General features: G+C 36.5%; 1 protein-coding gene across 4 annotated transcripts in view; it reads right to left on the bottom strand.

The window, feature by feature from the left end:
* The window catches only part of MOB1B (MOB kinase activator 1B), a 58,543-nt gene that overhangs the window by 21,989 nt on the left and 21,828 nt on the right, over nt 1-14,726 (bottom strand). For 2 of the 4 annotated variants that reach the window (XM_072775335.1, XM_072775334.1), the window contains exons 1-2: nt 10,296-10,381; nt 1,813-1,979 (exon numbers count right to left, since the gene is read on the bottom strand). In XM_072775335.1, the coding sequence (XP_072631436.1) occupies nt 1,813-1,979; nt 10,296-10,366 (238 nt within the window). In that variant the 5' untranslated portion in view covers nt 10,367-10,381. Of the gene's footprint in view, nt 1-1,812; nt 1,980-10,295; nt 10,382-14,726 lie in introns of those variants that run through there. The other 2 variants (XM_072775336.1, XM_072775338.1) reach the window with 1 other exon arrangement.

Below are 14,726 nucleotides of genomic sequence, written 5' to 3'. Positions count from 1 at the left end.
ATTTTTCTAAATATGTCTCCTGAGGCAAGTGAAATAAAAAAAATAAATAAATAAACTAATGGAACTACAACAAAAGAAACAGCTTCTACACAGCAAAGAAAACCATCAACAAACTAATAGGCAACTACTGAATGGGAGAACATATTTGCAAATGCCATATCTGATAAAGGATTTGTATCCAAAATATATAAAGAACTAAAAAATTCAACATCCAAAATATAAATAATCCAATTAAAAATTGGGCAAAACACATGAACAGACATTTCTACAAAGACATATAGATGGACAACAGACACGTGAAAAGATGTTCATCATCACTTATCACCAGGGAAAGACAAATCAAAACTACAATAATCATCTCATACCTGTCAAAATGGCTAAAATCAACAAGAAACAACAGCTGTTGGCGAGGATGTGGAGAAAAGGAACCCTCATGCACTGCTGGTGGGAAGGCAAACTGACATAGCCACTGGAAGACAGTAAGGAGGCTCCTCAAAAAACTAAAAATAGAATTACCATATGGTCCAGTAATTCCACTACTGAATATTTACCCAAAGTATACAGAAATACTAATTTGAAAAGATATATGCACCCCTATGTTTATTGCTGCATTATTTACAAAAGCCAAAATAAGGAAGCAACCCAAGTGTCCATTCAAAAATGAATGGATGAAGAAGACATGGTGTGTGTACATGTATTTCATTATATATATAATGAGATACTACTCAGCCACAAAAAAGAATGAAATCTTACTACCTGCAACATGGACGTATCTACAGAGTATAATGTTAAGTGAAATAAGCCAAAGACAGACAAATACCATATGGTTTCACTCATATATGGAATTTAAGAACTGAAATCAAAGAAAAGAGACAAACCAAGAAACAGACTCTTAAACTATAGATAACAAACCAGTGGTTGCCAAAGAGGAAGCAGTGGTGGAGGATGGAACAGGTGAAGGGCATTAAGAGTACACTTATCCTGATGATCAGTGGGTAATGTACAGAATTAGTGGAACACTCTATTGTACATCTGAAACTAATATAACACTGTATGTTAACTACACTGGATTTAAAATTTTTTTAAAAGTCTGCCCGAAAATACAAGAGTATCTCATAAATGTATTTTACTAATTTCATAAGATCACTATCAAACTGCCTTAAAAAAAAAAGCATAATACAGACAAATAACTGAGTATGCTACTAAAAGAGGCAATTTAGTATAGTGGCTAAAATGTAGATTCTACTTGTCATGATAAGCAACAAGTGATATATGGAGTGCTGAATCACTATACTGTATACTTGAAACTAATACAACGCTGTATGTTAACTGGAATTAAAATTAAAACTTAAAAAAGAAGTGTAGTCTCTAAAATTCTAAAATATATTTAAGCCCAGGTTCTATTATTTGATAGCTGTATGACCTAGGCAAATAACTAATCTTTCTGTCTCACCTTATCTATATTAAACTGAAATAATAATAGTAACTACATCACGAGGCTATAAAGATGAAATAAAAATAATCCATATAGAAAGGATAATAGACATAGAATTAGTGTTCCGTAAATATTAATTGCTGCTGTTATTTTTTTTCCACTGAAGATGGTAAATCTATGCTTTGTATTATAAGGGGAGATAAAGATGTCATAAAATTCCATATTCACAAATAAAATAAAGGCTAAAGTGGATTGAAGTATCACTATACTGTGACATTAGGTTGCTAACTAGATCCCTGAACAGACAACAACCCAACACTCACCTACAATGAGGCTACTAACCTAATGTAAAGTCTACTGAGACACAGGCTACTTACTGTTCACTGCAACCCATTCATTTAGATCTTCCCCTTCAGGAAGCATGACAGCCATCCGGAGATTGCCACTACCAAGTGTAGCTTCTGCATGCTTTAAGAGCTCATATTGGTGAGAACCCTCTGGAATGTTCTTCTTTGGTTTAAACGTTTTAGAGGAGCGGCTACCACTATAAATAGAAGAGGAAAAAAAAGAACCTCAGTATTTAAGGCATGACTTTCAACAAAATATACTCTATTGTACTACTGAATAAAATAACATTGAGGTGATCCTAAAGTCTACAAATAAATAGACCTAAACTGTACTGGCTGCATTAAATCCCAGCAAAATAACTGTTAGAGCCACAATTTTGATACCCAAAACTTCTACAAACCTTCTTTACATTCCCTAAGGCAACTCCTAAAGAGAAAAATAATTTCTAGCTATAATTAATCCAGTTTTTCACAATAAATTAATGACTCGGGGGCAGCCCCAGTGGCTCAGCAGTTTAGCGCCACCTTTGGTCCAGGGCATGATCCCAGAGATCAGGGATCGAGTCCCATGTGGGGCTCCCTGCATGGAGCCCGCTTCTCCCTCTGCCTGTGTCTCTGCCTCTCTCTCTCTCTCTCTCTCTCTCTCTCTCTGTGTGACTATCATAAATAAATAAAAATTTAAAAATAAATAAATAAAAAATAAAATTAATGACTCAGGATTATAGGTTGTAATCAATAAAAACAAAAAGTACTTCTGTGATTGTTTTTGGTCATTTCATTCCTTTTCACCTCTATTTTAAGTCTCTCATCCTACTACAAATAATTTATTTACTTCATTAAAGATACAGTTTTATGTCAATAAAACACAAAAATCCTAGACTGAGAAAGAGAAGTTACATGTTCTGTTCAATTATAGGAAGCATCAGCAATCTTAATCAAGAATTCCACAGATGCAGATAAATAGCTAGACATTAATAAGGTTGACTTACTCAAATTTCTGAATTTGTGTGGATACATACGTGCATTTTTTATTTTTTTACGTGCATTTTTTAAATGGATCAAATGAAACTAGTCTTAGAAAAGGTCTTAAGAGTTTTTAAGAGGTGGATTCTTCTGCTAATGCTATCAAATTCTTATCAACTGTATTATATCCCAGTCATCCCTTCTCAACACTTCCCTCTTCTCTTCATATAAAAAGGAACAGTTAAGAAAGAATGAATTAGACAAGGCTGGGTAAGTGGAAAGTCTGTAAAGTTTAATGTTACTAAATCCATATCACCAAAACATTCAGACATGTGAACTTATGAATATGAAAGGGGAATTCCAAAAAGAACACATGAAAATAGTTAATATTCTCCAAGCTCTCCACAGCTTTTCACTTACTACCCTCTTCTCCCAAGCTTACCCCCGTGATCTCTCCTGTTTTCCCCAAGATAAAGGGTACTTCTCAATGCTGCTTACATATTATAGTCATCTGATGCGCTTTCAAAAAGTACTGAGGATTCCTGAGAGAATCTACCAGTCAACCCAAATATCCAATTCAAATTACAAGTATTTTTCATTCTAAGGCAATGGCATTCTCCTTTACACCGAAGTCTCTCCTCAGGTGTTCAGTTGGAGTAAACTGAGGTTCCTCAACTCTAACACTGCCTCCTCTCCCTGCCAGTATTTTTACTTAACAAGGTAAAAGCCCCAATCAGACATTACTACTCTGCTTAAAACCACTCAGTGGTTTTCCAGTGATCTCAGATCAAATCCAAATGTCAAACATTAGACACAGGCCCAGGACCAATACTAGAGTGCAGAAACTCTTCTTCAGTTTAACCAGATGATGCTTTAAACACCACAAAGAAGTTTTAAAAATTACACTTTGGGTTTTTTTGGTGCTTTTGCTATATCAAGGCTCAGGTGATCTAATCCTAATTGTGAAGCTAGACTGGAAATTAAAAAAAAAAAGGTTCTATTTCTCATTTTGCTATTTTCTTATGTTACTTAGGAAACCACAAATTATCATCTATTCACTTTATTTTGTTTTTTGAAAGCCTGGAAAATAACTTTTTACAAAAGGGTACAATTTAAGAGATGAGATAATGTTTATAAAATGATTTTAGTTCCTTGCAAATTGTGGACTCCCTTCTCTGTTTCTTTTCACATACATTCAACTTCCAAAATGTTCCTAAGCCCTTTAATTTTCTTTCTCTCTGACCCTTCTGCTTTATTCAGGCAGAATAACCATTTCAACATATATGTTTAAAATATTCTTTTTAAAGACCATATTCAGCTTTTTCAACTGCTACCTGAAACTTTTACCAGTATCCACCCTACCCTGGAAGAGGTGATCAATATTGCCCCCCATTCCTAGGTCAAAAGACCAACTGACAGAGTCCTCAAGTTGAAAAGAACAAATATGAAAGCATATACACAAAAGTCCTCATCAACAAGTACAAATTCTTATAATAACAATGTAAGGCCAAATGCATATATCTCACAAGGCATTTTAAGACATTTGATGCAAATATTCACAAACATTTTCTTTTTTTTTTTAAGATTTTATTTATTTATTCATGAGATACACACAGAGAGAGATAGAGAGAGGCAGAGACACAGGCAGAGGGAGAAGCAGGCTGCATTCAGGGAACCCGACGCGGGACTTGATCTCAGGTCTCCAGGATCATGCTCTGGGCTAAAGGCGGCGCTAAACCGCTGAGCCATCCAGGCTGCCCCACAAACATTTTCAATAACAAAAAGTATGTTGTCCTCCCACCCCATCATCTGTTTCCAGAAGAAATCTGTGTATCAGGAGAATCTCAGGAGAAATATCTTGTGTATCCTTCCAGAGAGATACATTTCTATGTCTAAATAAGCATAAGAATGCTTGGGCCTGTTTTGTTTTTACACAATTGTTGCATGCTATAGTATACTCGTATGTATTTTTCACTTAATATATCCAGGAGATGGCTGTATATTAAGATAGAAATAGATCTAACTTATTCTTTTTAAGAATGATTAGGTACCCAGAATGACTGGCTACCTGGGTGGCTCAGTGGTTGAGCGTCTACCTTTGGCTCAGGTTATGATCCTAGAGTCCTGAGATGGAGCCCCTGCTTCTCCCCTCTCTGCCTATGTCTCTGCCTCTCTGTGTCTCTCATGAATGAATAAATAAAATCTTAAAAAAAAAAAAAAAAAAAGAATGACTAGGACTTCCTCATATAAGTGTATAATATAGTATAATATATGTATATTTTTAAGATTCTATTTATTTGTTTATTTGAGAGAGACAGAGAGGATGAGCAGAGAGGAGGGGCAGAGGGAGAAGCAGGCTCCCCATGAGCAAGGAATCTGATTGGAGCTTGATCCCAAGACCCTGGGATCTGCCTCTCTCATGAATAAATAAAATCTTTAAAAAAAGAAAAAATCTCCCTTATAACTAGTCTTCCAATTTGATCTACCTTTTGTAAATTTGAACGGCATTATTTATTTCCTCTTTGAGAACCTAAAGAATAGATTAGCCCCCATAGTGACACCTAGGTTAGTTCCCACAAACCATTATTTCCTACCATCTCAACACTGTCACATCTATCATTACCCTTAATTTTTAACTTTTTTGTCCAATCGAACTATGAATGAGGTTGATACTTTCAAATTTGGACAGGAGAATCTTAAGGCTAAAGGAATTGGGGCAGGGAGGAGATATATAGAGAACTCAAAACAGGGGCACTGGTAAAGGTTAGAAAATAGGTATCTGTATATTTTGACACTGGAGAATGTCAATTATCTTGGACAAGTTATTAGCATTACGAAGCCTCAGTTTCCTCATCTATAAAATGGGAATAATAATATTCTACCTTACTACTGAACTCTGTGGTAAAAACTATACTAATATTAATTCTCTTTGCTCCACCCCTAGGTACCAATCTGTTATTTGTATCAGTAGCTCCTTCCATAGGTCTAATCCAATACTAAAGATCAGGTACTTGATAAATACCTGTTAATTGACAGTTCCAGTGAACTTCAGGCTAAGAACTCCTACATCTGGATAGCAATGATGATGATTAATATCAACTAGCATTTACTGCAGGTTTTGTGCTCAGAAGTATTTTACATGCAATATCTCATTTAATCTTCTTAATTCTATTATGTAAGGCTATTATTTTATTTTATGGATAACAAAACTGAGGCTTAAGGTACTTATGTAATTGGCTCAAGATTATAAGAGTGTAATGAGCCAGAATTTAAGTCTGGGATTTAAATCTTTAAAGTCCATTCTTGTACCTGCTACCCAAGACTACATGATGCTTCCATTATCTTCTATCCAATTATTTCAAACAACTTTCTTCCTAAATCAGCACAGTTTAATCAAGCCACTTATGGAACACAAAACTAATTCACACTGAGAGAGTTATCACTTAGGCACATTTTTAAAACAATCTTCAAACTACTTAATTCCATTTCCTCCTCATACTTATTCTAATTTATATGAATACTTAGAACTCCCATTAAGGAAAAATAAGGGGATCCCTGAGTGGCTCAGCGGTTTAGCGGTTTAGCGTCTGCCTTCGGCCTAGGGCATGGTCCTGGAGTCCCTGGATCGAGTCCCACATCGGGCTCCCTGCGTGGAGCCTGCTCCTCCCTCTGCCTGTGTCTCTGCCTCTGTTTATGTCTCTCGTGAATAAATAAAATCTTAAAAAAAAAAAAAAAAAAAAGGGAAAATAAAACCCTGCCAGATAGCAATTTCTCCTAAAGGTTGCCAAACATACCAATGCTTTCAGAAAGACAGATATGTACCAGCAAAAAAAATGTTAGAAATTACCAAAATCAGGGATCCCTGGGTGGCGCAGCGGTTTGGCGCCTGCCTTTGGCCCAGGGCGTGATCCTGGAGACCCGGGATCGAATCCCATATCAGGCTCCCGATGCATGGAGCCTGCTTCTCCCTCTGCCTGTGTCTCTGCCTCTCTCTCTCTCTCTCTCTATCATAAGTAAATAAATAAAAATTAAAAAAAAGAAAAAAAAAAAAAAAAGAAATTACCAAAATCAAGTAGAGCATGTTCTAAAAATAAAGCTATAGGCTAAAAGACAATCTTCATTCAAGAAAGTTAACAATGTGAACAAACATAAATAATTACATTTCTGCCTAACCCTAACATTCTTTTTTTTTTAAAGATTCATTTATTTATTTTGGAGAGCAAGACAGGGCATGCACACAAGCAGGGGGAGGGGCAGAGGGAGAGAGAGAATCTCAAGCAGGCTCCGTGAGCAGCACTGGAGCCCTACACAGGGCTGATTCCAGGACCTCCCAGGTCATGACCTGAGCCAAAACCAACTGACACATTCAACTGACTGACTGAGTCACCCAGGTGCCCCATGCCTAACAGTCTTTCTAAGTGACTAGTATGAGTGGTACTATTGCTATCATTAATGTTAGAGAGTAAAAATCCTTAACATTGCTAGAAAGAAAGAAAGCTAACAGCAGACCAGAAATTGAGGAATTCTGGTAAGATTAAAAAGCTGATGAGAAGAAAAAAAAAAAAAAAAGCTGATGAGAATATACCTGAAACTAGGAGGATATTATATATCATTTATACTTCAATAAAAAAAATAGATTTAAAAAAATGTTGATGAGATACAGTGACAGAGAAGCCTAGAAAACCTAGCCTAGAAAATGCCCAGTGATACCTCCTATAACAAGAGTGAATCCTGAAAATACTATGCTAGTGAAAAGAACCCAGACACAAAATATCATATTTTGTATCATATATTGTATGGCTCCATTAATTATTTAAGATTTTATTTATTTATTTATTAGACACAGAGAGAGAGAGGCAGAGGCATAGGAAGAGGATGAAGCAGGCTCCCTGTCATGAGCCCAATGTGGGACACGATCCCAGGACCCCGGGATCATGCCCTGAGCCAAAGGCAGATGCTAAACCACTGAGCCACCCAGGTGTCCCTGTATGACTTCATTTATATGAAATGTCCAGAATAGATAAATCTACAGAGACAGAAAATAGGGGCTGGAGAGGAAGAAATATAAGAGTGACTACTAATGATACATGTTTTTTTCTGGGGTATGACGAAAATGTTCTGGGATTAGATAGTTGCGATGGCTGTACAACTTTATTAGTATACAAAAATCCACTAAATTGTATAGTTTAAAGGATGAGTTTTATGGTGTGTGAATTACAGTTCCATTTTTTAAAAATAATCTTTATTATTAAAAAATAATGCTTCTCATCACCTCAATAAGTCAGTTTCTTTCATCCATTTATCCACTCTTGCATTCTGTCTTCCAAAGAACATATTCGGACCACCATCTATATTGTAAGTAGCACTGTTTTAAGCCCTGAGATGTAACTTTGAACAAGAAAGACCCTACTCTCAAGGTGGGAATAGAAAGAAGAAAGATTTCAATATTTGGAGGTAGAACCAACAAGATTCACTTTTGGATTTCATGATTTATGGAGAATGGTGAAGAATCAAGGAGGATTCCTATGGTTTTTTTTTTTGTCTCAAGTAGGTAGAAGATGGGTCATTTATTGAGACAGGTTTGGGGAGATGAGTTTTAGACATGTTAACTTGAGATACCAGACATTCAAATGGATATGTTAGGTAGGCAGTTGTATTTATAAGACTCAGGCTCAGAGGAAAGATCAGACTAAAGATAACTAATAATTTTGATATCTTCACTGGTTAGCACAGTGTCAAAAGATACTCTAGTATATTAGTAAATGAGTATTTTATAAGCTGTGAGATGTCCTATAGTAGTAAAAAAAAAAATTGTTTATGATTTAGCCCAGGGCTTCCAAAACATCTTTAGTCATGGGAACTTTTTTTCCATATTTTAACATCTTGCTCTTTAACACATTATTAGGGAATATTTCACCAGTATATTAACCTGCTAACTGGGATGCCTCTCAGTATAGAGCAGATTCACAACACCTACAACTTTACAAAGTATAATTCAGTGACTTCATATAAGACCAAGCAGATGGTTGGTCAAGTCACTATTTAATGCCCCATAACATTTTATAATGTAATCCTTAGAAAATAATAAAGCACTTCACACACAAAGGCCAGTTAGTTTCTATACCTGTGAAGTGACCTAAGGCATTATCTCAGCTATAGGCAAAGACACTAAAGTTTAATCACTCATCTCCGATCACCCGCTGAGCTTTTGAGTTGTATACAAGCTGCAGTTTCTTTTGCCCAGCACTAAATTCATTGTTCTAGTCAGTAAATAGGTACTGAAACCCCAAGAGATTCTAGGAAGTGCCCAGAGTCAAATGTCTGGGTGATTTCCATGCAACAGCAGTGATTCCATTTTCAGAATCCTATACAATTTGCTGCACTGTTAAAAGGAAGAAACAGAAACTTCCACGTGCAAAGTTCAGAATGAACATCAATCTAGAAACTAAGTTGGCAGTAATTCCAAATATACTGGTATTTCAACCAAGAAACACCTAGAAAGCTTAAATATCACTTCTTGTATAAAATTTTTTCCTAACCTCCCAGGAAAAACTCCGTTCTCTCTTGTGTTTCATTGTAGCCTAAAGTACCTATAAACACCTTATATGTGTATTTTTGTGTTTGTTCTCTTTTAGATAGTATACTGGAGATGACATCACCAATTAGGCAAGACCATTATGACAATTAAATGAGTGAATACATTTAAAGCATCTAAGTTTTAAGGTAGCTATCACATAACATATGCACAGTACAGGAATGGACAGATTTAAATTGTTCAGTGAACAAATGACTATATGTATATGCACATTTACATGCACGTATACATATTTGTACATGTATAAATAAAACACCAATCCTCACTTTATCCTTGTCTTAGTCCATTCAGGCTGCTGTAACAAAATATCACAGATTGGCTTATAAACAACACAAGTTTAGTTCTCACAGTTTCAGGGGTTCAAGATGAGGGTGACAGTATTGTCAGATACTGGTGAAGGCCCTCTTCTGGGTTGCTACCAGCCCACTTCTCACTGTATCTTCATATGTGGAAGGGGCTGGGGGTTTTGTGGAACCTTTTTTCATAAGGGCACTAACCCCAATCATGAGGGTGGAGCTCTCATGACCTAATCACCTCCAAAAGGCCTCATCTACAAATACCATATATCGGGCATTAGGAGTTCAACATATAAATTGGGGGAACACATACAGACCATAGCAATTTTACTTCCACACTTATATTAATCCATAAAGAGTCAGCTCAAAACATTCCCTATTTGTTTACATTTTACACTAGGATGTGAGTTACTCAAGAATATAAATGTCTAAGTCACCCATGAATTCCAAGTACCTAATATAGAGCTTGATACCTAATAAATGTTTATTTATGTTTATTTAATTTTAAATAATGATGTTTAAAGGGGAGAAAAGCTTCTTACTGCAAAGGGAACAACTGCTCCCAATATTAAAGAAAAAAAACTGATCTATAATCTTTATTTGGTACAACAACTCTAAAAGATTTTAATTGCAACAAAAGAAGTAGCAGATGGGGGCACCTGGGTGGCTCAGTGGTTGACTGCCTTTGGCTCAGGATGTGATTCCAGGGTCCTGGGATCGAGTCCCGCATCGGGCTTCTTGCGGGGAGTCTGCTTCTCCCTCTGCCTCTCTCTCTCTCTGTCTCTCATGAATAAATAAATTTTTTAAAATCTTGAAAAAGAAAAGTAGCAGGTGGACTGGGGTTAATTCCTAATCCTGATACCAAAATTTCATTTTCAACCTTGGACCCTTTGTAGTCCTGCTCTACTTAAACCTTGGTTTAAAAACTGGTCAATCAAGGGCAGCCCCAGTGGCGCAGCAGTTTAGTGCCGCCTGCAGCCCAGGGTGTGATCCTGGAGACCCAGGATCCAGTCCCACGTCGGGCTCCCTGCATGGGGCCTGCTTCTCCCTCTGCCTGTATCTCTGCCTCTCTCTCACTCTCTCTGAATGAATGAATGAATGAATGAATGAATGAATCTTTAAATAAATAAATAAAAACTGTCAATCGGGCAGCCTGGGTGGCTTAGCGGCTTAGTGCCGCCTTCAGCCCATGGCGTGCGTGATCCTGGAGACCCAAGACTGAGTCCCACATCAGACTCCCTGCAAGGGGCCTGCTTCTGCCTCTCTCTATGTCTCTCATAAATAAATAAAATCTTTAAAAATTAAAAAAAAAAAAAAACTGGTCAATCAAAGCAAGACATCTCAGCAATTTTAAACAAGCTTACTCCTCCCCACTGAGGGGAAAGGGAGGGAGGATGTAGTTTTTATACTTTTTTTATTACTGAAATATAACTGACATACACTGTTCTATTAGTTTCAGGTGTACAACATATCAATTCAACAATTCTATATGTTACTCAACAGTTTACCACAATAAGTGTAGTCACCATCTGTCACCATATGTTACTATAAAATTGACTATATTCTCTACACTGTACTTTTCATCTGTGATATATTCATTATATATATATATTTAATAACTAAATAGGTTGCTACATCCTCCCCATAGTTTAAAGAATTTAATCATACTTTAAAAGCTAATACGTACTTCCTTGTCATATAGGATTATTTTTTCTTTTTTTTTTTTTCCTAAAGCAAAAAGAAGTATGCAGCCTTGGAAGTAATGGAACAATCTTTCTTACTTTTTTTTTTTTGTAAGCTCTATGCCCAATGTGGAGCTTGAACTCACAAACCGAAGATCAAGAGTCACATGCTCTATCAAATGAGCAAGGCATCCCCTGAACAATTTTTATTATATCAGATATAGATCTCAAGTTAACACTTGATTCACCTCCAATTCCTATAGTCTATCATTTGCCTACAAATATAAAGCAGTAAAACAAAAGGATACAGTGCAAAATATAGAAGTCTTGGTCTAATGCCGGGAAATTAAATTCTTACAGTAATGCCAGCCTGACTAGGAAAAAAGAAAAAAAAAAAAAAAAAAACAGTACAAAGTTAAAATCAGGTAGAAAATAAAATAAAATCAGGTAGAGCCTACTCCTCCTTATCTCATATACTTTTAACTGAACTTTTTTTTTACTGGATGGCTACTTATCCCAAGAGCATTAATTCAAATACCATTTTCAGTAGGCTTCCCTGATAGCCTAAACTGGGTTAAGGAAGCCTTCTCTGTGTTCACACAGGAACTATCACGTGTATCTATTTTCCACTGTACCATGAGTTTCTCAAAAGCAAGAACTATTTCTAAGTCAACACTGTACCTCCAGAGTCTAGCAGAAGGCGGAGGTTAGAACAGATCTTTGCTAAATGTCTGTTGAGCTAAACTGATAAAAGGACTCAGGTCAAAAATGGTACAGTGAGGCACCTGTGTGGCTCAGTGGTTGAGCCTTTGGCTTGGGTCATGATCCCGGGGTCCTGGGATCAGGTCCCGCCTCAGATTCTCTGCAGGGAGCCTGCTTCTCCCTCTGCCTATGTCTCTGCCTCTCTCTGTGTCTCTCATGAATAAATACAATCTTTAAAAAAAAAATGGTAAGGTAAAGCAGTATCTTGGCAACACTTGCTCTATTCATATTCTGGGCTTATAAAAATAGGTTCAGTCTTAACAGGTAAAAGTAGCATAGCACATACTATATTACTACATATGTATAGTGGTATACATATTATAGTGGGGTGGTTTTTTTTTTGTTTTGTTTTAAAGATTTTATTTATTTATTCATGAGAAATAGAGAAAGGGAGAGAGAGGCAGAGACATAGGTAGAGGGAGAAGCAAACTCCCCACAAGGAGCCCGTAGGACTGGATCCTGGCCCCCAGGATCATGACCTGAGCTGAAGGCAGACGCTCAACCACTGAGCCACCCAGGCGTCCCACACATTATGTTTTGAACTAACATTTTGGTAGTCAGTTAACAAATAGAATCATCCAAGCACAAAATTACAGCCTGAGACTGTAGGATTGGATTTACCCTGACACTAACAGTTTAAACTTCAGGGATCCTAAATGTCAGTGTCCTTTCCAAGGTGCTGGGAGGTCCTAACAATGTGTTCCCATGGTCCTAAGTTTTCACAAAAGTTGCAAAAGGTAAGTAATTGCAATTGGTTAAGACTGCTTTCTCTTAAAAAACAAAAACAAAAACAAAACAAAAAAACAAACAAAAAAACTGCTTTTTCTAATTCCTGCTCCATTATACTTCCTCCTGGGCTAATGTGGTATCTGGGTATTTTGCTAAAGGGAGGTTGAGGTGGAGATATATTCAGGTTTCACAGGATATGTATAGTTCTCAATCACTTCCATGTATGATGAAATTATTACCACTCTAAATATAGAATTAACTTCCAGGAGTATCCTACCACCTAAGCACTGCCTTATCTGGTGTCATTTACACTAGTGTGTGGCAACAGAGTCATCTAGATATGAGCTCCACAGAGTATTGGCAAAGACACAGGAATATTATTCTCTCTGTCACCTATGGGAGAAACTTAGTAGAGATATACACAAATTTGACAATAATCTTAAAAATAGTACATGACATTCCCACTAAAATGAGTTATAAACCAGAAACCCTTGAAAGCTATCAATTATACTAATAATAAACACATTTTGATCAGTCATGACTCTTTCTTTCTCCCTTTAGAAGAAAAAGTAAATAATCTTTCTATTCTCTGAATAGCCAACAGTAACCCTATCTCACAAATTGTTGACAAGATGTCAGAAAGTATGCAGCCAAAAAAAATGTTAAGTAAAAATATATTAAGGCATACCAGGTAGTTAATTAATAAAAATGCTATTTTTCTATATTTTGTGATATTCATGGACTTTGCTTTATTAAATATGTAATTTTTTAAATTTATTTTTTATTGGTGTTCAATTTACCAACATACAGAATAACCCCCAGTGCCCGTCACCCATTCACTCCCACCCCCCGCCCTCCTCCCCTTCCACCACCCCTAGTTTGTTTCCCAGAGTCAGGAGTCTTTACGTTCTGTCTCCCTTTCTGATATTTCCCACACATTTCTTCTCCCTTCCCTTATATTCCCTTTCACTATTATTTATATTCCCCAAATGAATGAGAACATATAATGTTTGTCCTTCTCCGACTGACTTACTTCACTCAGCTTAAATATGTAGTTTATTGTGTTTTTTACTCTAAATATTTACTTAACCACCTAATTTTGTATTCATGATTTTTATTCATTTTCTCAAGGGCTCCCAAATCTCTAGTCTCTCTATCCATTTAAAGGATCACAAAAGATACCAACCGATGGAAAATTAGAAGTTGGCTGATATACTGATTCTCTCAATTATCCACATATAAGTTTATTTAGATATCTTTCAGAGAAACTGCCCTTGACCATCCCCTAAAGAATTAACCATACCTTCCTTCAAGTACCACTATAGTCCATAGTCTTCTATTACTGTATTAACCAAACTGAAAATTATATGCTAACCAGTCTGTCCTCCCTTATTACCACCATGTGCTTAAGTGTTGGTCCTACACCTCTTATTCATGTGGATATTTTTTCAGACGCTACTTTTAATACAATAAATGATCAATAATTGTTAATCTTTCTAAAAGTTGCTACTCCTTAAACTACTATCTTTAGCAAAGTTCATTACAGCTCTTTCACTCATTATATCAGATGTTGATTAACCACTGTGGATTAAGTGAGTAACATGATTAACTATAAGAATTCACATGACCTAATTTCTTTAAGGACCTAGAAGTTGAAGTACTGAAGTGTCATTTCAGTGCTTTGCTCACCAAAAAGATCATCATAGTTTAAGAAGCTATGTTGTCCAGGTGCACCTGGGTGGCTCAGGCAGTTGGACATCTGACTCTTGATTTCGGCTGAGGTCGTGATTCAGGGCTGTGGGATTTCAGCTGAGGTCGTGATTCAGGGTTGTGGGATTTGAGCCCTACATCAGGAACCCCATTCAACAGGGAGTCTGCTTAAGATTCTCTCCCTCTGCCTCTCCATCCACTAGTGGT

The sequence above is a fragment of the Canis lupus genome, chromosome 14 (assembly GCF_048164855.1).
Source record: "Canis lupus baileyi chromosome 14, mCanLup2.hap1, whole genome shotgun sequence".
In the NCBI taxonomy this organism is placed as follows: Eukaryota; Metazoa; Chordata; class Mammalia; order Carnivora; family Canidae; genus Canis; species Canis lupus.
The sequence above is the reverse complement of the archived record's forward strand: the minus strand, read 5'-3'. Positions and strand labels throughout refer to the sequence as shown.